Source organism: Mesoplodon bidens, assembly GCF_964165515.1.
Source record: "Mesoplodon bidens genome assembly, chromosome: 1".
In the NCBI taxonomy this organism is placed as follows: domain Eukaryota; kingdom Metazoa; phylum Chordata; class Mammalia; order Artiodactyla; family Ziphiidae; genus Mesoplodon; species Mesoplodon bidens.
In genome coordinates this window covers 460713-486974 of record NC_138176.1, presented here as the reverse complement: position 1 = coordinate 486974, position 26262 = coordinate 460713, and the positions used below count along the sequence as shown (strand labels likewise).

Below are 26262 nucleotides of genomic sequence, written 5' to 3'. Positions count from 1 at the left end.
GGGAGGGCCAGTGGGGGCCTCTGCTCAGAGCCTGTGTTGCAGAAGCCCGGACTGTGGCATTTTGGGTGCACCCGCACGCACTGCAGCTTAGAAGAGGAAGCAGTCTGTGGCTTGAGTCCAGACCCCCAGCTCAGGGTGCCCCCTCCGCAGGGCAACAGCGGGGCTGGGAGCTGCCCGACCCCGGCCCCTAGGGGAAACCTGTCGTTCCTCATCTGCCGGTAGGGGGGGTGGGTCACTTGGAGCAGGCGGTCCACGACCCACGTGGAACTCTGCAGGAAAGGGTAGGGTGGCTGGGAGGCGAGCAGAGCAGCCCCGCAGGCCACCCCTGGGGCTGGCAGTGCCACCCACTGCCCGTCGGGAGGGGCCGGACGAGGCTGGGCCTGACAGGACAGAGGCCACAGCCTCAGCCACCCACCCCAGGCAGCTCTTCCATCCTCAGTGGGCGTGTCGGTGACTCACCCCACAAGCTGCTCCAGCTTCGGGACAAGGGGCTGTGCTGCCCCCTGCTGCCTGGAGCAATCCCCTGCCTGCGGTGTGAGGGGTTCCTGCTGACCCCAGGGAGCCCAGCCCCACTTCACAGGGACAGGTGTGGACATCAGGCCCAGACCTCGCCCCCTCCTGGCACCTTGGTGACTGTCCTGACGTTGTTCAGAGGCCATGTGTCCTCACTTTGTCTGACTTGAAACCAGAAAACTCTTTAAAGGGACTCTGCTCGCTTCAGGAAAGCGCGCAGACAAGCAGACCCTCTGGTCTGAGTGCACGAGCCCCGAGAAACGAGAGGAGCTGAGTGCAGGCAATTCAACTTTATGTTTAAACAGGACACACAGCACAAGTGTTCTGGAAACATCTGGTGAGAAACCTCTGAACTCATCCACCTGAGGCTCCAGCTGTGGCAGGAGCGGCTGGCCTCACTGCGCAGTGACGGCGACCCTGGGCGCTGGAGCTGGGGGCCCCCGCGGGCTGGGCACTGGGGGGGCCGCCTTCTGGCTCCTCTCTGCAGACAGGCGCTCCAGCCGCTCTGTGTAGAAGCCGTTGAAGTCGAGCCTGCAGGGGAAGTGGGCAGGGTCCCTGCAGATGCCTCCGTGGCCATGCTGGCGACCCCCTTACCACCCCACGGTGAAGAGCATGGGAGGCACTCAAGTCGCCAGCACACGCGCACGCGGACACACACACAGGCCCCAGGGAACACAGAATAAAGCTTAAAGACACAGGTGAGGGCTTCCCTGGTGGCGCAGTGGTTAAGAATCCGCCTGCCAATGCAGGAGACATGGGTTCGAGTCCTGGCCTCGGAAGATCCCACATGCCGCGGAGCAACTAAGTCCGTGCACCACAAATACTGAGCCTGCGCTCTAGGGCCCGCAAGCCACAACTACTGAAGCCCACGCGCCTAGAGCCCGAGCTTCACAACAAGAGAAGCCACCGTGATGAGAAGCCCCTGCACTGCAATGAAGAGTAGACCCCGCTCGCCGCAACTAGAAAAAGCCCGCGCGCAGCAACGAGGACCCAACGCAGCCACAAAAAAAAAAGACACAGGTGAAGTGAGACAAACGTCTCCAGCCCCTGGACGTTGGGGCTCTCCGAACCCCGGAGCCCAGGACACTGGAACGCCTGTGGGCAGAACAGGGCAGCCCAATGTTTGGCTGAGCCTGAGGCTACCCAACAGGAGGCTTCCCAGGGCAAGGACAGCCCCCTCCTCACCTGAACCCGCCCCCAAAGTGAGCAGGCCCACCACGTGCCCTCTGAGAAGCAGGAAGCCGCCAGTCCCAGGTCCACAGACCCCACCAACAGGCCCTCGGGCCCCGCGCGCCCGTCCTCACCGTTTCTGCAGTCCTCCCCACGGCCCCCCAGATTCCACGGACTCCTGCTCGCGTCAGACCTGCACACTCGCTGCTCCCGGGGTCACGGGAGGTGGACCCCAGGGGGGCACCAACGTGGCCCTCGAGGCGCGGCCGGCCCCACATGCCAACATGGCAGGCCGGGCGAGCGCGGCCCTGACCTTCCGTGCGTTCCCCGAGGTCTCCTGACCTGCTGCCAGCGGGAAGGCAGCGCCTCCTCACCGCTCATCGGGAGACTGTGCGACGGCCCGCAGCTGGGGCCAAAGGGCCCTTCCAGTGTCCTGGGTCCCAGCTTGGGGCACAGCGGCCAGTGCAGCTGACCCAGGCCTGGCCCTCGGAACACAGAGAAACGGGGAGGGGGCTGATGGGGCGGCCTGACGTGTACTGGTCAACGCGTGCACGCAGGTGAGCACGCACACGAACACCCGCACACGTGTGAACGCCCAGATGCCACTCCTCCAGCAAGTGACCAGCGGCAGCACACGGCGGCCAAGGGCAGCCTCGGCTGAACACACGCGGCCTCAGTCACACCTGCCCCGAGTGGCGGGAGGGCGCGTGGGCTGGCGGGGGGCGGAGCACCCACCTGGAGATGACGCTGGCCATGCCGTGCTCGCAGTCGCTGGTGCTGTAGATGCTCAGCCGGGCCAGGAGGTCGAGCAGGTGGGCTGAGAAATTCTTATCGAACTTACTGATGGTGGCCTCGAAGCTGGAGGCCAGCTGCGGAGCGTCCACGTGCTCGGCCAGGCACTGCAAGACACGGCTGTAGTGACTCGGCCGCCCGCCAGCAGCTCAGCCCCCTTCTCTCTTCTTTTTTTAAATAGAAAAATGTGTCTCGGGAATTCTTCACGTGATGAAAGGTAAAACGTCAGGCACTGTGAAAACCCCTGAGATGGCAGGACCTAGAGACGCCCCAGGCAGCCGGCCCTGTGGCCCGGCCCCACCACGCGGAACCAGGAAGGACGCGAACCTCAGGGTTTCCGTGTGTGGCTCAGATTTTCCAGCTGACACTGTTTTCTCTTGACCGCCGCTCAGCAAGCGGGGAACCTGGGAGCGCCTGCCTGGGCTCACCCTGCCCCGCCGCACCCCACCCTACAGGACACACACCTGCAGCCGCCGAGCCGCCTGGCCCTTCCAGTTACGGACAGACTTTAATCACAGTGACCGCAGGTCCCTGCGGGGCATCCCCATGGCTCGGCCTTACCACACCCGCCCTGAACAACGCGGCCTCACTGTGGGCAGTCGGGAAGGGAAATTCTCCGTGGCTTGGATTTGAAACATAAATTTAAGAGTCTTTTTATCAATCAAAGGGAAGACAGGAATGGCAGGCTGGAGCAGGTGTGGTTTCTCAGCGCTGTGACCCTAATGCTGTATCAAATCGCAGCGGGAGAAAGGAGGGCCACGGGGACGCCCGCCTGGCCACCCACCCACCTTGCGGGCACGCTCCTTGCGGGCACGCTCCTCGGCACGCTCGGCCTCCGTGGGCGGCCCCCGCATCGTGCCGTGCTCCAGGGTCAGGTGGCCCAGCTCGCTGTCCAGTTTCATGCTCTGCGTGAATCTCTGCAGGGTCGGGAGGAAATACTCATCAGCCACGACCAGCCCCCACGTGGCTGGGACGGTCTGCAGGACGGGCTCCCCACCACCCAGAGCCCTGGTGGCGAACCTGCATGCAGTTGGTGAACATGACGCACACGGACATGAGCTTGGAGAAGACGCGCAGCAGCTCGGGGTTGGTCAGCATGCAGTCCTTCAGGCAGTTGTCCAGGAAGCTGGTGTGGTGTCCCAGCACATCATCGATGTTGCAGGCCTGGGCGGGAGACACTGTCAGAGCCGCTCTGCTGAGACGACCGTACCAAGGCCCTGACTGGGCTGCTTTGTATGCTCTGTGTTGTTTCCATGTTTTAAACAATCCTGTGGTCTTTTGGGGGAAAACTTCAAAATATCACTAAAAGAACACACTGAATGTGCCCCCAAAGATCCAAGGTTTTCGTTTTTAAAGACAGAAAACGAGGAGGAAACACTGCCCCCTCGCACTTCCCACTCCTGGAATTTGGTGATGTGAACTTTTTGGCTGACGGCCCCCAGGGGCCCTGGGATGGGCCTGGATGGGGCGCTGACCCAGCACCGAGGCTCCAAGGGAACTGCACACTCTTCCGGCAGCCTGAGCCTGGGCCACGCGGTCCCGCGTGCCCTGCCCTCCACTGCTAACACGGCTCTGGCGGCGTCGGGGGAGCCATCGGGGGAGCTGTAGGGTCCGTGCCCCACCTCTGCCTCCCTGACCTCTGATCAGGCATCGTGACCAGCTGGGCTAAACTCACAGATCTCAGGCTCTTCTCCAGGACGTGCCAGGTCGGCTCCAGCACCTCGAACATCATGTAGTACTGGATGTTCTGGACGAAGTTGAGCATCCGCTGCCGCAGGGTGAAAGCCCCCGCGAACCTGCACCAGGCGAAGGCGTCAGATACACAGGGCGCCAGTGGGCCCCCAGCACTTGCGATGTGCCGAGCACCCCTGGGCCCACCGGTGCTACCAGCCCTGGAGGAGCCGGAGGTCCATGAAAGGCTCTGGCTCAGACACGCCCCACCATCCCACAGTCTAACGGCAGCATGGAACATCAGAGACATGGAGGCTGCACATGCCAGCTCCTGGGTCTCCGTTTTCGGGGTGTGGAGAGGAACCACCCTGCTCCACAGGAGCCCCGAAGGACGTACCACTTGGCCGAGTGCAGGGAGTACTGCTTGGCAGTCTTGTTGCTGATCCAAACATTGCAGAGCTGCCTTTCCACGTGCTTGCAGTAGAACATGTGTCTGAAGAGCATCTGATAGCGGGTCAGGGCTTTCCTGCGAAGAAGGAACAAGGCGGATTCCGACGGACGCCTGGGGGTTGTTGCTGGCACCAGACGTCAAACGCGAGGCTCATGGGGCGGAGCATGACCTGAGCAGCCAGTAACCCCCAGGGGCCTAAGCAGGCGCGAGAGCCTGATGCTTACCTGTTAATGATCAGAGACAGGGGCCACTTCACCACGTAGTCGAAGGAGAAGGCCTCCAGGCCGCTCAGCGTGAGTTCGGTGGGGTCAGCGTGGACCATCGCCTTCTCCTGCTTGGTCTCGATGGCGAGGACACGCAGAAGCTGGGTGATGAGGTCATGAGGCATCAGGTCGATCTGGGGAAAGAGAAACAGAAAAGCATCAGGTCCCAACCCCACCCCGCCCCTACATCACGAAATGGAAAAGCGAGTCCAGGGCTGAGGAATCTCCTCCAGACATGGATTCTAAGTCTGGGAGGCTGGCTTAAAACACCAAACATCTACTGATAAACCTTAATTAAGAAAACAAAACTGCTTTCAGTCAAAACAGAAAAAGAAGAGTACAGAGAAATTACTTTAAAAACATCCCTGATGGTAACAAGGAGAAACAAGGGCAAGTGAGAAACCCTGAATCCCGTGAGACTTAGCCCTTCTCCACCACGTGCACAGGCCAGGCGGAGGGAGCACGTGGTGAGGATGGCACAGCGGTTCTGGGCAGGGAATGCGGTCCACACACTGCCTCATTCACACCCTTACACGGTGCCACCTACGTGCCAGAGACGTGGGACAATTCCTGTAAACTGATAAGAAACTGGGAGGATAGAGAATGACAGAACCACAGTGAAAGACAAACAAGGAAGGATGAAGAAATGAACAGGAATCCACAGATGAGAACTCACGTCACCTGCTGCAGCAGTGGACCCTGAATGGCTGTGCTCCCTCCCACCAGGGCTGCGGCCGACTCAGCAGGCAGCCCGGGGCCCCGGGACTGAGCATCAGTGATGTCAGTCCAGTGGAGCACTGGCCGTGTGCTTTGACCCAAGAATCTGACTTCCTGGATCTTATCCTATAAGAACACCCCTGCACCTCACAAGAGACCCCAAAACATATGAAGTGCGAGCTGACAGAACTGAGAACGGTCTACGATGACAGTGGGAGGCCTGACAGCTGCTGTCAACAACAGAGACAACCAGGCAGGTCAGAGACAGGACGTGAGCACAGTGAGCTGACTGGCCCCCACGGGACACGGCCCCAAACAGCTAGTGCACACAGAACACTCCCCAGGACAGACCATATGTGAGGCCACAAAGGAAGACTTAATAAAGTTAACAGAACTGATATCATAACATGTCCTCTGATTATAACAGGATGAAGTTACAAATCAGTAATAGGATAAAATGAGACAATTCACAAATAGTGAAAATAGAATATGCTCTTGAAAACAAATGGGTCAAGGAAGAATCACAAAAGAAATTCAAAAACATCTTGACACGAAGGGAAATGAAAACACTATAACCAAAACTGACGGGATGCAGTAAAAGCAGAGCTCAGAGAGAAACTCACAGCAGCAAATGCCCGCGTTAAAAAAGAACAATCTAGGGGCTTCCCTGGTGGCGCAGTGGTTGGGAGTCCGCCTGCCGATGCAGGGGATGTGGGTTCGTGCCCTGGTCCGGGAAGATCCCACATGCCGTGGGGCGGCTGGGCCCGTGAGCCATGGCCGCTGAGCCTGTGCATCTGGAGCCTGTGCTCCGCAACGGGAGAGGCCACAACAGTGAGAGGCCCGCGTACCGCAAAAAAAAAGAAAAAAAAAAAGAACAATCTCAAGTCAACAACCTAACTTTACTTACAACTTAAGAAACTAGAAAAACAGCAAACTAAACCTGAAGTCAGCAGAAAGAGGAAGATAACAAAGATTAGATAAGAAATAAACAAAACACAGAACAGAGAAACAACAGAGAAAATGGATGAAACCAAGTTAGCTCTCTGAAAGATCAGCAAAATTGATAAGCTTTTAGTTACGTTTGACTAAAAAAAGAGAGAAGACTCCTCTTACTAAAATCAGAAATGGAAATGGGGACATTACCGTCAACCTTACAGAAATAAACAGGATTATGAGAACTAATTCCTACACAAATTCCTAAGCACACACAAACTACCAAAACTGACTCAAGAAGAAACAGAAAATTGGAACAGACCTGTAACCAGAGAGGAGACGGAAGAAACAACGAAACTTTCACAACAAAGAAAGCTTCACTGGTGAATTCTACCAAACACTCCAGGAAGAGCTGACACCAACCCTCTCAAAACTCTTCCAGAAATCCGGAAGAGGGAACCCTTCCAGATCAGTCTACGAGGCCAGAGATGCTACAGAAGACTAAAGCCAACATCCCTGCCAGACACGGATGCAGAGTCCCCCAGAGACCCCAATCCCCCGGTTCAGCAGCCCATGGAGAGGCTCACACACCACGACCCTGAGATGCGTCCCTAACAGGCCAAGGAAAACCCTGTGAAGCATTTCAACCGAGGTAGGAAAAGCACTCGTCAAAGGCTGGCTTCTGCTGTTTCTCTCTCCAAGGTCCCTGGGGGGGGCCTACTCACCTTGAGGTCATCTTTGAAGGGGTCGGTGTTGGCGGTGCTCATGCGCAGGGCCAGCTCCAGCAGCGCCTCCAGGCGGGTGGGCGTGATGTCGTCCACCGGCTTCTTCAGCTCCTCCTCCGTGAGGTCCATGAAGTGCACGAAAAAGTCGCCCTGGTCCATCAGGAAGTAGCGCTTGATGGACCTACGGGCAGGAGAGGTGAGAGGCCGTGGACACGAGGACAGCCCAGACCCGCAGAGTGCTCCCCACGAGGGGTGCTGGGGTGATGGGGGGAGCTGGGTGGAGACCGGGAGGAGGTTCCCATGCCCACGGGTGCCCCGAGTCCACGGGTGCCCACGCCAAGAAATACATTTATGGGGGGACCAGGGGTCGGCTCCAAATGTGCTGAAACGAACAGCGGGGTCACAGCACTGTGCAGGACATGCTGCCAGAAAGGCACTGGGGACTGCAAACAGGTCCCTGGGAGGGCAGGGGGCCAAGGAGGGGGCTGGCAGCCGCAAGGAGGGAGCTGTGTCACCACAGACGAGGGGACGCGGGCACACACGGCCCTCTGTCGGCCTCTGGGGGCGGGCGCACCTCAGGCGGGCCACGAGCTCCTTCTCCTCCATGAGGAAGTCCAGCAGCACCTTGCTGGCGTAGTTGAAGGCCTTCTCGATCTGCTCCACGTACGCGCGCTCCTTCAGCGTGTAGATGACCTCTTTGGCCACAGGGCAGGTGACGTCATGGCCACACTCTCTGACCACATTCAGATATTTTCCTGGAAAGGGATGGAAAAAGTCAGATTACCATGCTTGCTGTATACGTGATAACTCACAGGCCTGAGGCCCAGACATCGCAGCCCCAGTGCTGGCCAGAGGCAGGCAAGAGAACCAGCCAGCTGAGCACAGTCCCTAACCCCTCGCCCCGAGCAGAGCAGCACAGCTGTCGCCACAAAGGGCTGCAACCTCCTGTGACTTCACACCTGCGCTCGCCTCATCAAGGGCACAGGAATAACCTCAGAGAGCCTCACGAGAACCAGACGCTACACCACCTCCCAGTCCCTTCCCTCAGCCCAGATCTCAGAACCAAAGTGTGAGGCCCTGGCTGGAGCGTGTCTCCAGGTAACATCCCACATGTCTCTAAATCACATTCCTGACCACAAGGAAATGACTAAGAACCCTGCCAGCCCAGCGGGGCACGTGTCCTTTACTGCTTTTCCTGTGCCAGCCTGTGAGACTGAGAAACAGGACACACACCTCTGGTCTTTGTTCTTGGTTCCTGGCACTGAGCTCCTAAAACCCTTGGGATTTTGTGGTTCACAAGCCCCTTTCACCCACACCTGAGTTCACACTCGCAAGGTGACTCCTGGCCATCCCTACAGAGCTTCAGGATGGGGTCTGGAGGCCGGAGGAACCAACCACGGGACGGGAGAGTGAAACCCTCAGCCCCGTCCCGATATCTGGGGAGGGGAGGGGCTGGAGGCTGAGTTAATTCCCAACGGCCCGTGAGCCGATCAGCCGTGCCCTGTCCCGGAACCTGCATGGAAACCCTGCGGGAAGGGGTCTGGAGAGCTTCTGGGCTGGTGAACGTGTCCACCTGCCAGGAGGGTGGTGCCCGGCACACCCCAGCTCCACAGGGACAGGCTCTCCTGTGCTTGAGACCCTGCCACACCTGCCCCATGGATCTCCTCCTCATCGGGCTGTTCATCTGCATCCTTTACAACATCCTCTTTAACAGACCAGCGATCTAGTTAAGTCAAGCATTTTCCTGAGTCTGGGAGCTGTCGTGGCAAACATCGAACCTGAGGAGGGGGTCGTGGGAACCCGATTCATGGCCACACTGCATGGAGGGCAGTGGCCTGGGGACCCGACACTTGTGACTGGCGCCTGGTGGGGGCGGCCTCGAGAGACAGCGCCCTGACCCTGTGGGGCCTGCACTGACCCTGGCACATAGGGCCAGAACTGAGTTAAATTGGGGGGGGGGTCACCCAGCTGGTGTGCACGGGGAGCGGAGAACTGGTTGTTGTGCGGAAACCCACACACCTGTGGTCAGAAGCGTTGGAAGAGAAAACAGTCTTCCTTTAAGTGGCCGCAGAGCTTTAAGAATCACAAAAGGACAGCGAGCAGAGCTCAGGGGCAGGGGACAGAGTGAGTCCACCGGGTGCCGGCACTGCGGGCGCCTACCCTGGGCGGGTGGGGACACGAGACACCCCGCCCGGCCTCCCCCACGGTCACCTGTGCTGAGCACCTTGCCCGCCATCTTCTGCAGGAAGGACGGGATCTGCCGCTGCACCACGGTGTAGCGCTGCTCCCAGTACCTGTCGTTGTAGTCCTCCTGGATCTTCTCCTTGCGCAGCTCACGCTCCTCCACCATGAACTCGCTGAAAGGCACGGGCGCCAGTGACGGGCAGAGCCCGCCGCACAGGCCGCCGCGAACAACAGGAGTCCACGGGGGCCATGGACAGCCTCACCGCCCTTAATTCTCAGCCGCGAGTGAAGATACACCCGCTGACGCCCTCTGGGGCGAAGTGCTCATTACCCGGGCACAGAGGGGACTGAGGTCTGCAGAGCTGGACAGGACGCTGACTCCGCTTTACTCCACCCACGCCCCCACGGGAACCTCACGTGTTCTTCCATCTCGAACGCGGGCAACAAGACGACACTCCCGTTGGGGCCCATGTTCCTGTCACCAGCAGAGCCAGACACCCTGACGCCACCTACGCTTACCGTGGAAGGGCCTCCTCGCCAGGCCCTCATGCTAGATTTTGTCATCTGGGTCATTAGTAAATTATGTCTAGACAACAGGTTCATTTTTTTAATGTTCCGACGTGTACAACAGATACACGTCAGCATAGAATTCTCCGTGAGCTGACGTGCTTCACGCTGTGCGCTGAACGTGGCGTCAGCTGAGAAGGGCCCACAGGCCCCCACCCCACCCCGCTGCCTCCGAGGTCCCTACCTGTACGGGTCGTCGATGATGCCCCTGTAGATCCACTTCTCCAGGATCTCGAAGTAGGGCACGCTGGCGGCCGTGGTGAGGTACAGACACAGCTCCTGTGCCTGGCTGTCGCCCGTGTAGCTGAAGCTCCGGTCGTGCAGGAGGCTCAGGGTCGATCCCCCGACACACTCGCCTTTGTCCACCGAGGTGGCTGCCAGGGGAGATGACGGCGCTCAGTGCTGAGAGGGCCACCGGGCCACGACGGGCTAGAGCCCCTCCTCAGGGGACAGGCCTTCCTTTTGGGATAAACTCCAACTATAAAGCTGTGGTTTTTGGAAGCTCCCAGAGTCTTCCTCCCGCAAACTAATAAAACACAAAGCTGCCTGGCTTTCGCCTCACAAAAGTAAGAATCGGAGGACGAGTGCCCTGGCCCAGGGTGTCCCTCCCACCAGGCCCGCGCACCCAGGGAAGCCAGAATGTCCACGGTGCGCATGGCCGGCTGGATGTGGAACCAGAGCTTCTGCAGGGACAGGAGGCCCTGCCTCTGCAGCTGCTCCAGCTGCGTGACCAGGATCAGGTACTCTTTCACTAGTGTTCTCATGGCGGCCGCCAAGGCGTGGTTCACCTGCCCATACTCGAAGGAGGACTTTTCCTCGACGAACCTGCGAGGAAGGCAGCGCTGAGCACCGGGCGGGTGAGAGCTGTGTCTCAGAAGGGATGGTCGGAGCCTCTTCCCCAACCCCAGAGGGCACGGTGGGCAACACCTCCCTCCCTCTTCCAGGCCCAGGAGTGAGGCCGCCACTGTCCCCGCAAGGGGCTGAGTGCGCTTTGCTGGGTGCCTACCTGGTCACGGTGGAGTAGCTGGAGGCTGCCGGAAGGACCCTGCTCACCAGCTCCCGGATGGACAGGTCGAGGCTGGGGTCCACGAGGAACGTGCGGCTCTGCCTCCCCGTGAGGGGCTGGGCGGTGACGTACCTGCCGTCCACACCCACCAGCACGTACAGCAGGTCCTCCACGACGGCCGCCTCCTGGGCAGCCAGGGGCAGTGTGCCTGTGGGCACAGATGCCAGCTGGCCTTGCCTCGCCCAGACCCCCCTCCGCCGCCCCTGGGTGCCTCCCCCCCGGTGCTGGTGGACGTGAAAGCCAAGGCGATCCCTCGGCTTAACCGATCCCGTAGGGGCGCCAGAGGCTGAGATTACACAGCCTGGATTGGCCTATCGGAGCCTTAAAGCAAGTAAAGCCCTCCACACAGAAATAACCCGCTTGCACTCAAAAGGACAAAGTCGGGAATGACAGAGCGCTTCTGATACGTGTCGTGCTCATAACACTCACTACAACCTGGTAAGCCTGCGTCACTCGGGGAGAAAAAGGTTTCCTCTGAACGCTCTAAAACGCTGATGATTTCTCTCTCACAGTGCAAGATGGTTCCCTTTGACCCCAATGGACTCAGGACAGTCACAGGCCACGGACCAGGGCTGCCCCCCAAAAGCCTCGCAGCCCCAGTGGCTCCCCACCTCTTGGTTCTCAACCCAGATGGCCTTTGGCACCCTCCTGACACTGCTGGGCCAGAGGCAGAACCGGGAGAGAGGCGTCCAAGAGACCGCTGGCGCCCTGTGGGCGCCTGTGTCAGCCCCAGGGCACCCAGAACCGGGGCCTGGCAGCTTGGGATGGGGCGCACCACACACCCACGCTTACAGAAGCCCCGCTAGCCTTGCACGTCTGCAGGAGCACACCTGCCGGTGGAAGCAGGACGGGTCTGAGCCAGTGGCCCCCTGTCCAGGCATGGGTCACTCTGGACTCAGAGCTGCCCCTGAACTTCAGGTGGTTTTCCTCCACGGCTCTGGCAGGTCTGACTCCGACCTCAGGACCCCTGAGGGAGGCAGGTCCGGCTGCCTGACCCCCGAGTGCAGGGCTGCTGACCTCTGCACTGCTTACCGCCAACCTTGGCGTCTCCCTGGCCAAGGCCTGGCTGAGGCTCTCGGGGTGCAGGGCCCGGGTGGGCACCTTGGGTCCTGGGGGCAGATGCCACCCGGGCCCCAACCCCTCTCCCCGCCAGCGTGTAGAGCAGAGTGTCGTGGGCTGTGTTATTGTGATGCGGGCCTAGAGACTACGTACAGGACCTTCAGGAGGCATGGCCAGCTTGAGGCCTAGCTCTGAGGGACACAGCGCAGGGGCTGGGATGGGAGGCCCCATGAGCCGCCGGAGTCTCCGCAACTCACCAGGGTGCAGGGCACAGGCCGGACACTCGAAGCCAGCTCTGGGACAACAGAGATGAGCACTGGGGGCAGGGCAGGACAGGGCTCAGGTCTGTACCCTCGTGTAGGGCCACTGGCCACCAAGGCCAAGTTAAAGAAAACCAAAAATCCAATTCTCAGCCACGCCAGCCATCCAATGCCCACCAGCTGCGTGTGGCTGGTACATGCACTGGATGAGACAGAAAGTTCTGTGGGACGTGCTGAGACCCCAGCTGTTGGGAATGGACAAATGCCCTCAGGCTGAAAGGGCAGGTGGAGGTGGGGCTGGGGCCAGGCTGGCACAGTGGGAGGGACGCAAACACCACACGGCGAGGAGGAGATGCTGGGGAAGGTCGGAGCCTGTCGTGGACACGCTCAGCACACAGATTCTCCCGGAGTTCAGGAGAGCGGCGCCAGGGACACAGCTGGGGTCACACTGGGACGTTGGACTCCTTCAAACTGATGTGGTCACCCGGGAAGGGGACATTTGACCAGAACCAGGAGCACGGCCCGAGGATGCGAGACGAGGTGGGGGGAGGGGTCCCCTGGGGTGCCGGGGGTGTGTGGCGCAGGACAGTGCCTGTGCTGCCCAAATGTCCAGAAAACCGACTGCGTCCACAAGACCTGAGCCCGAGGCTCGGGGACCCATCAGAGGCTGCTGCGCGGGAGCCTGCACACGCGGTTAGAAGACGCCTGCGCTCGTGACCTTGGGGACAAGGCCCTGGGTCAGGGCAGGACCCGTGAGGGCGGGAGGCGCCACGCCATCTGGCCGTGGACGGGCTGGCCCAGGTGGGCACACGGAGCTGGAGGCCAGCACGAGGAGGGTCAGCCTGGCTGTGGGTGGGTGGCGGGCAAGTGGGTTGGGGGGGACCTGCCTCAACAGGGACTCAGACGGCAAGACGACTAGGGACGGCTGGTGGGGGGGACACCGCGCGACTGGTGGGGGGTGTCCCACAGGGCCGCTGCACGTCACCTGCGGAGGCAGGTCCCTCCCGGGTGAGGCTCTGCCAGGGGGAGGCCAAGGCAGGGCCGAGGATGACCACGCTGACCACAGGCACCTGAGCACAGATGGGGCCAGGGGGCCGTGGAGGCTGCGTCAGGGCCTGAGGCGCCGGGCCAGGGGGTGACAGAGGGTAGTAGGGTGACAAGAGGGCTGTGGGGTGGACATCAATCCCGCCTCCGGAGCCCACGGGGTGCGGCTGCAGAAGGGACACGGGCCAGGCTGCCCATCCGGACAGAGTTCTCCCCAGGAACGGTGTCACGCAAGGCAGCCTCGGAGCCACCCCCATGCGAGGCCCGCCCGCTGTGGCTGGTGTGTGTGAGCAGCCACACAGGAAACCTACACGGGAAACCTTGCACGTCAAACACCGTAAGCACGTCCTGCCCTGGAGAGCCAGTGCCTGGCCGCCTCCGCTCTGGCCGAGCCTACCCCGAAGGCGCCTCATGCAGACCTGGAGCCTCCGTGGCTTCTAACTGGTCCCAGCCTGCAAGCGCAACACAGAGACGCCACGACCGCGGGGAACAGACTCCCTCAGCGGTTCTACTGCCAAAGTCCTCCAGGTTCTGCCGTATGTGCAGCGGAGCCCGAGGTGTCTCATCTGCCTGCCCAGCCAGACCCTGGGAATGCCAGGCCCCAGGCCTGCAGCACCCGGGCCCCCGCCTGCCCTGCTTCTCGCCCTTGGACATGGCCCTGGGGCCCAGGCTCCTCTGATGGCCACAGAGCGGGCGCGGCCACGCTCCCCTCCCCAGGCGGGCTCTGCAGGCGCCTCTCTGTGAGCACCGAGTGTTCCCTGCTGCCCCTGCTTCCTGTGTGCCCCGGGAGCCAGAGGGTGAGATGGTGGTCAAACCCACGTCCCCAGATGCCCCACAGTCCGTCTGAACGCGACACACAAGGGCCTGTGCGGCCAAAGCCGTATCACCCGTGCAGCAGCATGACTCACTGTTGGGAAGGCCGAGCCGGTGATCCCGCCGTCCCAGGGCTGCCCGAGCCCCAGGACGCAGGCGCTCCTGAAAGCTGGGCAAGAGCCAGCCCAGACACTGGCACATCACCACCCACTGCTGACCGGGGATGGGAACATGAAGGACGGCGTCCGGCGGGCACTGCTCCTTGCCGCGTGGCCAAAGGGCAGCAGAGGGCCCGGGTGATGGCACAATGCCGGCCCGCCGCCTCCGCAGGGCTCAGCCCTCCCTGCCGCGGCGAGGCCCCTGCGGTCAGAAGTTGGCGCGTCACCTACCGATGGGCACAGCCGCGTCCATGCTCGTGCCTGAGCCTGTCAGGAAGTCCCCGAGCAGCATGGGCCTCTCGTACACCCACGCTGGGAAGACAGGGAGGCGCTGGCCCAAGTTTTTTTTGTTCTGCTTGTCTCGAAGCATCTTCCTCGTGAGCTCCAGAGACTGGTGGGGAGGTTTTTAGAAAAAAAGAAAGATACGCCTTCAGTACAAACACTTAAAACCGACACGTCCACAGTATGAAACAGCAGATCCCTGAGCACGTGTGTGGAACGGAAACACACGTCTGAGCCCATCGCAGTGCAAGGGGCCGGGACAAGGCAGACGGGGCCTAGCCCCTCATCAGGGTCTGGTCTGCACAGGGCCCACGGGTAAAGCAGAAGCTTTCGCACGGTGCAGGCCCACTCTCGGGACCTCCGGGCACAGCTCACCGCTTTTCCCGGTGGCACGAGGTCTAGGCCCGAGCTGCCAGGTGAAAGGAAGGCCCAGTGAGAGTTGGCCGGAGAAGGGGCGCCCCTACCTGAGCCCCTCGGGGCTGAGGGACAGAGGGAGATGGCCACTCTGGCTCGGGCAGGGAGCCGTGGTCCCCACGGGTGCCCAGCTTTCAGAGCACTGGCAGGGGGCGAGGGGGCGTCGAGGAGAGGGGCAGTGGTGGGAGGACCATATGAGGTGGGGACACAGGACATGCCCAACCCACACTGGCCTGCAGCTCAGACCTCAGGAGGCAGCTCTGAGTGGCTCGAGAACCAGAGGCAAGACTGTGGGAACACGGAAGGACGGCAGGAGACCCGGGCTGGATACCAAGTCAAAGGCAAGAAAAGCGGCAGGTGAGGGAGATGAAGTATCACCTCAAACCAATGGCCCAGCATCAGTGAGGGGAGCCGGGACTCGCACTGGCCAAGCCTACAGAATGGGCGGGCAGCAGGCGCTGGCCCCCAGGTGAGTCAGAACCCCCGCCCGGGGCCCGGAGCTCGTGTCCCAGAGCCAGGCCCCCACCGGGGCAGAATCCACACCCAGACGCCTCCGCCACACGGTACCTGCTGCCACGTGGGGCCCGTGGCCACGCTGCCCAGCTGCTTCCTCAGCTCCTCCAGCTCCTGCACGGAGATCCTGGAGGCTGCGGCGGGGGCGCCGGAGCTGCCAGTGCTGCTGGCTGCGGCGCCGGCCGCAAGCTCCGCTCTCTCCTTGGCATTCTGCTGTAAATACTGCAGGGTCTGGAAGCACACGGCCCCGGCGTCACGCGGGCCTCACGCTCGTGCCCTCCACCGGGCACCACCACCCCGCCCCACTGCCCCCGGCTGCAGCCTCCACGCGGAGGCCGAGAGCAGGGGCCCCGCTCGTCCTGGAGCGGCAGCCTGCTCTCCCGATGCTGCCCGCCACGAGGCGCCACGCCCCCAGATCACGGGAGGTTGGGATCCTAGACCCTGTTCCCAGTGGCTCGGCCTTTTCTCCACACTAGACCGGACTCCCTTGCTGCTCGAGACTACGTCCCTTTATCTGTCCCAGCGCGGTGGCCACCACGCACCCGGCCACACGCTTCCCCGCTGAATGGACCCTGGGCCTCGTGACGCGAAGGGAAGCGCCGACCAGCCCTGGATGCCCTGGATGCCCTGGGCCACGGCTCCTCAGACGGCACACACTTCCCTCAGTATCACAGGTAACACACGCTCAATTTAGAACAGACAAGAACATGGCCTGGACGATGAAGGATAAAGGCCCTCCGCCCCAGAGCTCGCTGCTAACGCGCCTCGTGCTGATCTCCACCGCGTCACTTCCGTTTGGGTGCGTGTACCTCAGTGCTACAGGTGCGAGGCCGGGGGGGTTAACAAGGGGCCACCCAGGCAAGGACAGACCTTGGGGGCCAGGCGGGACCCCCGTCCGTCACCCCCTCGGACGCAGAGAGGCTCTCTTCCTCACGCAGCCACACCCCCGAGCCCGGCACCCACCTCCCGGTCCTCTGTGAGCTTCGACAGCAGGTACACCAGGGGGTCAAGGTTCCTCGTGTTCTTAGATTTCAGTTCATCATATTTCTTCAGAAAGTCCTCAGGAGTACGAGAAAATTCTGCTATTTTAACCTCAAAAGCACAGACAGAATGATTTAGAGACGATAACTAGGAACTTTAAAAAGCCTTGCAAAAACTAAACTCAAAAGAAGAGTGAAGTTAGGTAGATGGAATAGTCATGTGTTTCTGAACTAAAACGAAGAAAACTCATCAAAATGCTTTGTTAAACTTACCCATGTTCTCTTCTGTGGTTTCTCCCATGTTATGCTTCCTAAGCCTTAGATCAGACAATAACCACTTACGTTTTTCCTAGTAGTTTATGGATTCATTCCATACACTTAGCTCTTTTCCCTCTGGAATTCATTATTACACACACGTTCAGGGGCTATGCTTTCTCACTGATTAAAATGCTCCCCTTAAAATAAATTGGACATAACTACGTGTCCTAAACTCTCTATTCTGCTCAGTAAGTTTTCTGAATTATCCTTGTGCCATCATTAGGCTGTTAAAATAAATGAAGCCTCAAAATGTGTTTTTAAAATAGATTTCAAAATTGTCTTTACTGAAAACCTATAATTTTGAATTTTACATTATTTGAATTAAAAAAAAATCCACTTTGGCCTGGAGGGGTGGGATGGGGAGGGTGGGAGGGAGGGAGATGCATGAGGGAAGGGATGTGGGAACAGATGTATATGTATGACTGATTCACTTTGTTATAAAGCAGAAACTAATTAAAAAAAAAAAAAAAAGAAATCTAGAAACAATAAATGCTGGAGAGGGTGTGGAGAAAAGGGAACACTCTTGCACTGCTGGTGGGAATGTGAATTGGTACAGCCACTATGGAGAACGGTATGGAGGTTCCTTAAAAAACTACAAATAGAACTACCATATGACCCAGCAATCCCACTACTGGGCATATACCCTGAGAAAACCATAATTCAAAAAGAGACATGTACCAAAATGTTCATTGCAGCTCTATTCACAATAGCCCGGAGCTGGAAACAACCTAAGTGTCCATCATCGGATGAATGGATAAAGAAGATGTGGCACATATATACAATGGAATATTACTCAGCCATAAAAAGAAACGAAACTGAGCTATTTGTAATGAGGTGGATAGACCTAGAGTCTGTCATACAGAGTGAAGTTAGTCAGAAAGAGAAAGACAAATACCGTATGCTAACACATATATACGGAATTTAAAAAAAAAGTGTCATGAAGAACCTAGGGGCAAAACGGGAATGAAGACGCAGACCTACTTGAGAATGGACTTGAGGATATGGGGAGGGGGAAGGGTGGGCTGTGACAAGGCGAAAGAGAGGCATGGACGTGTATACACTACCAAACGTAAGGTAGATAGATAGTGGGAAGCAGCCGCAGAGCACAGGGAGATCAGCTCGGTGCTTTGTGACCGCCTGGAGGGGTGGGATGGGGAGGGTGGGAGGGAGGGAGATGCATGAGGGAAGGGATGTGGGAACAGATGTATATGTATGACTGATTCACTTTGTTATAAAGCAGAAACTAAATAAATAAATAAATAAATAAACTTAAAAAAAAAAAAAAATCCACTTTGAAGGGATTTCAATGTGGCTAACGCCAGGAGCTTCCTTTTTCACCCAGAGGAGAATCTGTGTCACGATGTGAACAGAAATCAGGACCATCTGGGCCTCGCTCCTCATGGGGCGCAGGGAGGGCATGGCTAAGAGTCTGGGTTCCCAGGTCAGGCTGCCAGTCCAACACTCTCCCCGAGCTTTCATTTACTCATCTGTGCAACAGGTGACGGGGAGGAGCCAACAGAAGCAGAGCGGAGCAGAGAGCACGGTCCACGAAAAGCATCTGACAAGTGCTGTCTGCCAGCGTACCGGCACCGCTGTGGTTGCTTGTCAGAAAGGTGAACTTTGTGCCCAGTGCGGCACCGGGGACAGGCACTCACTTTGGCACTGTGTGCAGACACAGTGGTTGTGACGTACGGGGTCCTGTTCTTCTGCAGCAGGTCGATGTAGACCTCGGCCCCGTCCCCTCCGTGCACTCGCAGCAGGCTGAGCAGCTCATTGACGTCGTGGTGAATCCGAAATTCACTCATGATTTTGGTTCTGTGCTCTCCTAAAGGTAAGAGGAGAGCCACTGATAAATCAAGAGGCTATAAATTAAAAAGTTTTAAAGCACTTGAATTGGCCAATGTCAGGTCTTTGAGAAGCCGAATTGTCACAGGGCCCATCCTGGCCCGAAGGTTCCCCGTGAAGACACCACCACAGCCTGCTCCGACCAGCACGTGGGGCCCTTCCTGGGGAGACTCCTCCTCGCCCTCCTCTGGGGTCTGTCATTCTCACTGGGCACCGTCTCAGTGGGCAGCTCCCATGGGAATCAGTGCTGAGCCCCATCAGCTCCAGCCAGGTTCCAGGCTCACTCCTCAGCTTGGGGGGGGCTGGCACGTGCACACAGAGTGGACGTGGCCCTAAGGCCCGGGCCCCCCTTCCTCCTGGGTGACCCCAACCACACGTGGCCCTGGGCCAGCAGGGAGCTGCTCCCCTCAGGTGGCAGACAGCACTTTCTAGTCCCAGCTGTGCAGATACAGTGGTCCCAGCCCTTCAGGGATCCTGATCTATACAGGGAGCTCTGCACAGGCCTAAGGCACTGCCCCTCGCGGCTCCCCCTGTGAGGCCCACACCTGCAGCTCCAGTTGCCTCCAGCTGTGTGTTCTCTGTGCACTCTGGTAACCAGGACGCTGCCTGCCCAGGCTGGGCTTTGCTAAGACTGCTACACATCTATGTACTGGAGCTGGGTGGGCTTCCCCTTCAGCTCAATCTGCCTGTCGATCAGATGTCCTAGGGTCTCCCCACTGGATCTCATTTATGGTCAAAACCATAAATGAGATCCCATCAAGAAGACAGTGGTAGCCTGCAAGGGGACTTCTATGCAGATGTCCCCAAAGGGACAGTACTGGCCTGCAGGGGGACTTCTGTTCTCCCACTGATGACTGGTCCAATTAGCCATTATTATTAAGAGTAAGACAGACAAACACAGGCAATTAATCATAGATTCAACAAATAAGCATGAGCAAACTTTACATGCTTCACATAAACGTTTCAACGTGGCTACGCAGGGTTCATAATCTGGGATCATGAACAACAAAAGACTGTTGGAAATTACAGGCAAAGTCACTTCTGCCTGTGATTTTTCTGAGGAAAGGGTCTTTCAACAGATTCGCAAAGGCTGTGACCCTAAAAAGGTTAGAACAGCTGTGTCAACAGCTCCAGTGAAGAGAAGCCATGAGTTAACAGCAGGTGGGGAAGGTTCGGCACACACGCCCACAACGTGGATATTAATTTGTACCTCTACATCCAGAGACTCTAATCCTGAGTGATGGAAAACAAGTTCCCCACATACAAATATCACAGTCACCTACATAAACGTCAAATACCGGCCAGAGGCAGGGTGTCTCCAAACACAAAAGCAGAACAGTAAGTGTGAGCTGGCGTGGAACTCGCCAGCATGCATACATTTTACACCAGGAGGCACTCACAGTGACCACAGTCATGGGCACAGGGCCTGGGCTGCAGGATCCCAGGCAGCCTGAGCCCTGACTTGGTGCTTCCAGGCTGTAGGGCCCTGGACAAGGAGCCTGTCCTCTGTAAGCTTCCTCTGAAAAGGGGTGAGTACTAGATCCTGCCCACGAAGCTGTTGCGGAGATTAAATACAGCACCTAAGGGCCTGCACTGTTGTTATCAGAAAAGCAGAAACAAACATTGCTATTGCTACACGTGGCCAACCACCTGGAAACACCCGCTGTTACCGGAGAAATGGAAAACTGGAACTGAATCACTGCCAGCATCCTCAACCATCACCTTCTAATTAGTTACAGAGCGCTGAATGGGGCACTGCGAACTACAAGCCAAACAGAAAAGACAGCACGGAGCTCTCCCACTGATGGCCTCTTCCATCCAAGGGCAACTACTTTTACCCACATTCTACGAGGTTTCCAAGGACCGCGGGGTGTTCTCTAACAGCTGGACTGAGGACAACTTTGGCCACCTAGACGGCATGGACACTGCATTTGCCATCTCTCCACCAGTCACAAGTGGGTGGACAGGGCTCTTCAGAAGAAAGATCATTTAAGTAAATGTTTATTTAGAAACTATCTTCGTGAACCTTGACATTTGTGGTAGAAACAAGAGGGCAGACATTCCACATCACAAGTATTAATTCTACAAGGAGCCTGCTGTTCCACGTGGATTTGGGGAACAATTCCTGCAAGATCTGTGGCTCTCACCTGCAGGTAGCACCTCCCCTGAGGGGACCTGGAAATGCGTGCAGAACCTTTGGTTGTCACCTCACTGTAATGGTGCTCCTGATACTTCCCGGGGCGAGAGGCCAGGGGAGCGAAACACCAACACAATCCTCCCACCAAAACTGCCAAGAGCGTCCGCACCCAAGACAACTCTGAGGAACATTTAACTACAACAGTTCGGCTGATCTTTTTAATGCTCCCGAGGGCTTCACCCTACTGGTCGCCACCAACGGACCCACAGACCCCGGTGACTGAGTGTGAGCTGCCGTGGGGCCGCGGGACCGGCACAACAAATCGCGAATTTCCCAAAGACCACTAGGGCTCCAGTCTGCGGACTGGTCAGGAGACAAGGATGGTCCAGAGGCCGCGGCAGCCCTTCAGGTGGGAGACAAGGCGGGGGGCGGGGGGGAGGCCGAGGGTGATGGCAAAGAGGACGGAAGGGAGGAGGGAGGGAGGGAGCCTCTACAGCCGGTAGCCTGCGCTGCTCGGGGCCGGGAAAGGGACCCGAACCATCGGCGGGACGCGCGAGACCAGCTCCGCATAGAAGCCGCCCCCAGGCTCAGGCCCCTCCGCTCCGGGACTCACCGCAGGGGCGCGCCCGGCCCAAGCCCGCCAAGCCCGCCAAGCCCGCAGGGCAGACCCGCCGGCGGCGGAAATGGCGCTCTACGTCACGTCCGGCCCCGCCCCGGCCGGCTCGCGGACGGCGGCCGACAGGCCGTGGCGCCGCTGGCGCTCAGGGCGATGCAGCTGTCACCCGCGCTGCACGCACGCCTGGCGGGGCCACCCGGGTCGGCCGAGCCTCTACCCGTGGAGCGGGACCCCGCAGCCGGGGCCGCACCCTTCCGCTTCGCGCCGCGCCTGGTGCGCTTCCCACGGGAACACGACTTCTTCGAGGTGCGTGAGCGGAGAAAGGAGAGAGCGGTTGTGGGTGGGGGCGGAGCCGGCACCATGGGGGCAGGGCTTGGATGGGGCGGGGGAAATGCCCGGGGCGGGGCCTGGGTGGGCCGGGCCTGGGTGGGGCGGGGGCAGACTCCCGGTGGGTGGGGCCGGGGTCCTAGGGGCGGGGCCCGGGGTGGAGCCAGGTCAGAACCCAGGACGCTGTCTCCCGCAGGACGGGGATGTGCAGCGGCACCTCTACCTCCAGGATGTGCTCACGCAGGTGGGCGGGGCGCCCGAGAGGCCCAGGTGAGTGCTGTGGCCCAGCAAGGGGTCCTTCTTGCCCTCTCCGGGCCCCTTACTCTGCCTGCCCCGCCCCTGGTGCCCGCACCACGGAAGCCTGCGAAGCCTGCGTGTGTGGCCTCACCACCGTCTAGCTTGTCTGTAAAAGTGTACTTGTTGTGAAAGAAGGATTTGGGCTTGCAAGAGAAAATCCGAAGCTTTATCAGTCCACTTAAAGGGGGGTGGTGACAGGGAGCCTGACGTTCTGTCCACCGTGGAATGGCATCCCCACCAGGCTTTCCTCTGCCAGGGTGCCTGAGTTCACCTGTCAGGTGGCCGGCTGCTGCCAGGTGTTCGACGCCCTGGAGGATTATGAGCACCACTACCACACTCTGCACAGAAACGTCTGCTCCTTTTGCAAGCGGGCCTTCCCTTCTGGACACCTGCTGGACACCCACATCCTGGAGTGGCATGACTCCCTCTTCCAGATTCTGGCCGAGCGGCAGGACATGGTGGGTGACGGCTCGCCCGCTGAGGCCAAGGGCAATCATCACGGGGGCTCATCCCTGAGCTGTGTGCCTCGTGGTGCCAGAGCCTGGGGTCAGAGCGCGGTGAGCCGGGCAGCCCTGGGGTCAGGGCGCAGTAGCCGGGCAGCCCTGGGGTCAGGGCGCGGTGAGCCGGGCAGCCCTGGGGTCAGGGCGCGGTGAGCCGGGCAGCCCTGGGGTCAGGGTGCGGTGAGACGGGCAGCCTTGGGGTCAGGGTGGGGTGATGCTCTTTCCATTTCAGTATCAGTGCCTGGTGGAGGGCTGCACGGAGAAGTTCAGAACAAGCAGAGACCGGAAGGAGCACCTGGTGATGCGTCATCTCTACCCTGCGGACTTCCGCTTCGATAAACCAAGGAAGAGCAGAGGGTGCGTGGCGGTGCGCTGCGAAGCCACCTCCCAAGCCTAGAAAGCCTTTGTGCACATAGACTTTGAGGGCGCAGATGCCCGCGTTCAGCATCCTTGCCGCTAACGTTACATTTAGCTGCAGGTTACAGAAGCCCTGACAAGTCGGGAGTCGTTAACCGAGAGGGGTTAAGCAGATGGGGTGGTTCTGTGTGTGGCCCCCCCAGCTGCAGGGAGGACGGGAAGGGGAGAGCCTGTCTTCCCCGGGCCTGTGCTGGGAGTGGCTGGGGTACCATCTTGGGGTCTGCCGGGCGTGCAGGAACACCACCGCGTCCCTCTGCATTCACGCTTCACCTCCACCCCGCTCATCACCTCCCTTCCATCCTCATGTGGGCCTTGGGAAATTTGTCCCAGGCCGTGAGCCCCTCACCTCACATGGGGCCGTCTGGTTTTTCCCTTGTCCCGTCAGTATATGTTTACAAACTTGACAACACAGCCACGTGTTACATGTTACTGTTCAGAACGCACTGTGGGAAGTACCTCTAGGAGTAGCCCGTAAGTGCGGGTTACATTACCTTGCCTTTTCATTAACTGATTTCCTCAGGTGAAGCTTCATCACCATCTAAAAGTTGCATTGATTGAAGTCGTTTCAGACTAAATTGTTGTCCCCAGACAGAACTTTGCTGTTCACAGTAGAATAATCTGCAGAACTGACTTCAATATGGGAGATTTTTATAAGGCTTTGAGTATAAGGTAACTCCTTCCTTTCCAAGGAATCATTTGAAGGAGAAGAACCCTACGATGGTGGATTGAGACACTGGTGTTAAGGAGGAGACGCTCAGTATTGTATGGTTGCTTTTAGTAAATTTCTCAGTAATTGTAATGGAGAGGCGTTCGGCACCGTTGGTAGTCATTTACCGTGTGACACCATAAAAATACTATTTTTAAAAGACAGAGTGTGACTATCATACTTAAATTCATAGAACATGGCTTACGTCATATGAACATTCACTTCTCCACATTCTGGTAGCCTGAAAATTACTCTCTGATAAAACAGTCATAAAATAGCTTTGCGAATTCAGTCCTGGGGGAAGCTGGGGCTGCAGGCACTGACACCTGGGAGCGCCTTCACCACCTGTCTTCCCCAGCCCAGTCATGCCTGGTGCTGCTGAGCAGGTGTTGGCAGAAGCCCTGGGGGATGACGGGGTGCCGTCGGAAGTCGACGCCATGGAAGTCTGCTCTGAACACGTGGAGCCCCCACCAGAACCCGCGGGAGAGAGGCGGGCCTACAGCCACAGGTCAGTACCTGGGCACCTTTCTGAAGCAGGTTCTGAATCTGTGCTTCTGGAGAATTCCAGGTTTGACCCTGGGCCGGCCCAGTTCCCTCTGAGAGGAACTGCCCCTGGGTTGGAGCGTTGGCTTCAGAGGGAGGTGAAAGCCAACCATCCTGCTGCCCTCGGACGACCTGGAGCCCCAGCAGCACAGGACTGCAAAGCACCACCCCCTTTGACTGTGGCCTAAGCTGGGATGGAGAGACCCAGGGTGTAATTGCTCGAGTTACAACCTACGAGTCTGTGTTTCTAGTATTAACTGTGCTTTTATCGGGGATAAAGTTGATTTCAAATCTAATTTGGGGGTAAATGTTGGAGAAATGGAAAAAATCGCCAATAAATTCAAACCGACAGGGAGATGAACTCACGTCCTTCAGCTGCCCTCGCGCAGTTGCCCAGAATTTGGCCTGAGAGTGAGTCCCAGGTGCCACCTGGAGGGCGGGTCACAGGGAGCCTGAGCTGGAGCCCGGACACATTCTCCTGGGTGGGTGGTCGGCAGCAGGTGGTCGGCGGCAGGTGGTCAGTGGCGGGGAGCGTCTCCCACCAGAAGCAGGTTTGGAGCAGCTGGCTTGCTGCAGCCGGGAAGGGGAGAGTCTGGGTGAGAGCGAGTGGACACCCTGCATGGTTCGCGGGGGAAGAGGGAGTGTCCAGAGCAAGAATCAGACACCCGCGAGCCCACGAGACTGCCAGCATGAGTTGGGTTGTTTGTGAGCAAAAGCGTAGCAGTTTAGCGTGAAGGTGTTTTTCATTTCAGGATACCATCTACCATCTGTTTTGGTCAAGGTGCCTCACGAGGATTTAAAAGCGCCAAGAAGAGAAATAAGCACCAGTAATGGCGGTTCCTCTGCGGCCCTGTGGCGGTGTTGCCGGGCTTTTCCTCCCCCCGCCGCGGGGGCCCCAGGACCCTGGCCCGTGCCGCCCTCCATGTCGCGGGCCTGTGACCAACTGAACGAGGCCAGTGGCTATGTGGGAAGCTGTGGGGGAACCACGGATTCCGGGAAGGGCCCCCTCGTGCAGTGACTGGGGTGTGGGGAGCAGCCCCTGCCCCCCAATGTCCTTGTGAAGCACGTGGAGTAAACGGTTATCATTGATGGTCTCTGGTCGGCGTTCTGTGTTGGGGGCGGGAGATCAGCAGTAGTTACTGGCGAGGACTCTGTGTTCAGCGGCCACTTCTCAGAGGGGGTGACTGGCTTGCGCAGCTCATCAGGGCTTCAAGGCAGATGCCTGTGGTCCTCGCGCCCGCACTTGGCAAGGTGAGCAGAAGCCTCGGGTGGGGCTGGGGAGCCGGGAGGGACCCGGGCCGGGGCGGGCGGAGCGCAGACCTAGGCGGGCAGCTGGCTTGGCTCTGATTTGATTACATCAGGACCCCCAGGCTGGACCTGGGGAGTGGGGACCCACCAGCCAGCTGTCCCCCTGTGGTGCCCGGATCTGCCGTGCCCGCCCGAGGCCCCGCTCGGCCCATCTTACCCGGCCTGCTCCCACTCTGGGCTCCAGTCTGGTGGTGGCAGCGGGTGCTGGCCTCCAACCGCCCCTGCCGAGCCCTGTGCACAGCTCTGCAGACACGGGTCGGGGCGGGTGGTTGTCAGTTTGAAGTTGTTCTTTGGAAGATTACTTGTCTCCTTGTTGTCTGTTGTGGTTCCACTAAGATGTCAGGGGAAGGTACTCATTGCCTTACCTGCTCATTGTTGAATGTTTTGAATCTGGGTTTTATCTCTTCAAATATTGTCTTTACTCCAATCTCTGTTCCTTCTCCTGCTAAAACCTCAACCAAATGTACGTCAGACACCCTCCCTCTGTCTTCTAACAGCCCTTCCGTATTTCCCGTTCCTTATCTGTCTTTGCTACATTCTGGATAATTTCTTAATATCCACTTTTCAGTTCACTAATTTTCCGATCAGCTGTATCAAATGTGCTGTTGAACTCATTCAGTGTTTAATTTCCATAGTTACGATTTTCAATTCTTCAAGTTTTATGTTGTTTTTC

General features: G+C 58.7%; 2 protein-coding genes across 4 annotated transcripts; one reads left to right on the top strand and one right to left on the bottom strand.

The window, feature by feature from the left end:
- Nucleotides 1-788: 788 nt before the first annotated feature.
- TUBGCP2 (tubulin gamma complex component 2) lies at nt 789-21620 on the bottom strand. 2 transcript variants are annotated; one of them, XM_081236725.1, is made up of 19 exons: nt 21489-21556; nt 19284-19424; nt 18549-18718; nt 16559-16687; nt 15650-15826; nt 14618-14777; nt 10993-11200; nt 10612-10811; nt 10171-10360; nt 9447-9592; nt 7810-7990; nt 7236-7416; nt 4822-4994; nt 4544-4672; nt 4151-4271; nt 3496-3639; nt 3264-3392; nt 2419-2582; nt 789-1044 (listed from the first exon to the last, which is right to left on the bottom strand). In XM_081236725.1, exons 2-19 carry the CDS (start codon nt 19378-19380, stop codon nt 909-911), a joined length of 2835 nt encoding a protein of 944 aa, XP_081092851.1. In that variant the 5' UTR covers nt 19381-19424; nt 21489-21556; the 3' UTR covers nt 789-908. The 2 variants fall into 2 exon arrangements, with proteins under 2 accessions (XP_081092851.1, XP_081092852.1); XM_081236726.1 differs by lacking the exon at nt 19284-19424 and having other exon boundaries at nt 21489-21620.
- On the top strand, nt 21559-25256 carry ZNF511 (zinc finger protein 511). 2 transcript variants are annotated; one of them, XM_081241558.1, is made up of 6 exons: nt 21559-21797; nt 22015-22088; nt 22372-22573; nt 22848-22972; nt 24097-24246; nt 25063-25211. In XM_081241558.1, the coding sequence occupies exons 1-6, from the start codon at nt 21645-21647 to the stop codon at nt 25079-25081; spliced, it is 723 nt and encodes a 240-aa protein (XP_081097684.1). In that variant the 5' UTR covers nt 21559-21644; the 3' UTR covers nt 25082-25211. The 2 variants fall into 2 exon arrangements, with proteins under 2 accessions (XP_081097684.1, XP_081097683.1); XM_081241557.1 differs by having other exon boundaries at nt 21583-21797; nt 25034-25256.
- Nucleotides 25257-26262: the final 1006 nt, after the last annotated feature.

Excerpts from the sequence above, each read along its gene's own strand:
- TUBGCP2 (XM_081236725.1), bottom strand. The coding sequence starts at position 19,380 with ATGTGTAGCAGTCTTAGCAAAGCCCAGCCTGGGCAGGCAGCGTCCTGG. Across the intron at positions 14,778-15,649 it reads CGGGCCCCACGTGGCAGCAG|TCTCTGGAGCTCACGAGGAA; the intron begins GTACCGTGTGGC and ends CCTCCCCACCAG. Across the intron at positions 4,272-4,543 it reads TCCCTGCACTCGGCCAAGTG|GTTCGCGGGGGCTTTCACCC; the intron begins GTACGTCCTTCG and ends CGCCTGGTGCAG.
- ZNF511 (XM_081241557.1), top strand. The coding sequence starts at position 21,645 with ATGCAGCTGTCACCCGCGCTGCACGCACGCCTGGCGGGGCCACCCGGG. Across the intron at positions 21,798-22,014 it reads GGGAACACGACTTCTTCGAG|GACGGGGATGTGCAGCGGCA; the intron begins GTGCGTGAGCGG and ends TGTCTCCCGCAG. Across the intron at positions 22,089-22,371 it reads GGGGCGCCCGAGAGGCCCAG|GGTGCCTGAGTTCACCTGTC; the intron begins GTGAGTGCTGTG and ends TTCCTCTGCCAG.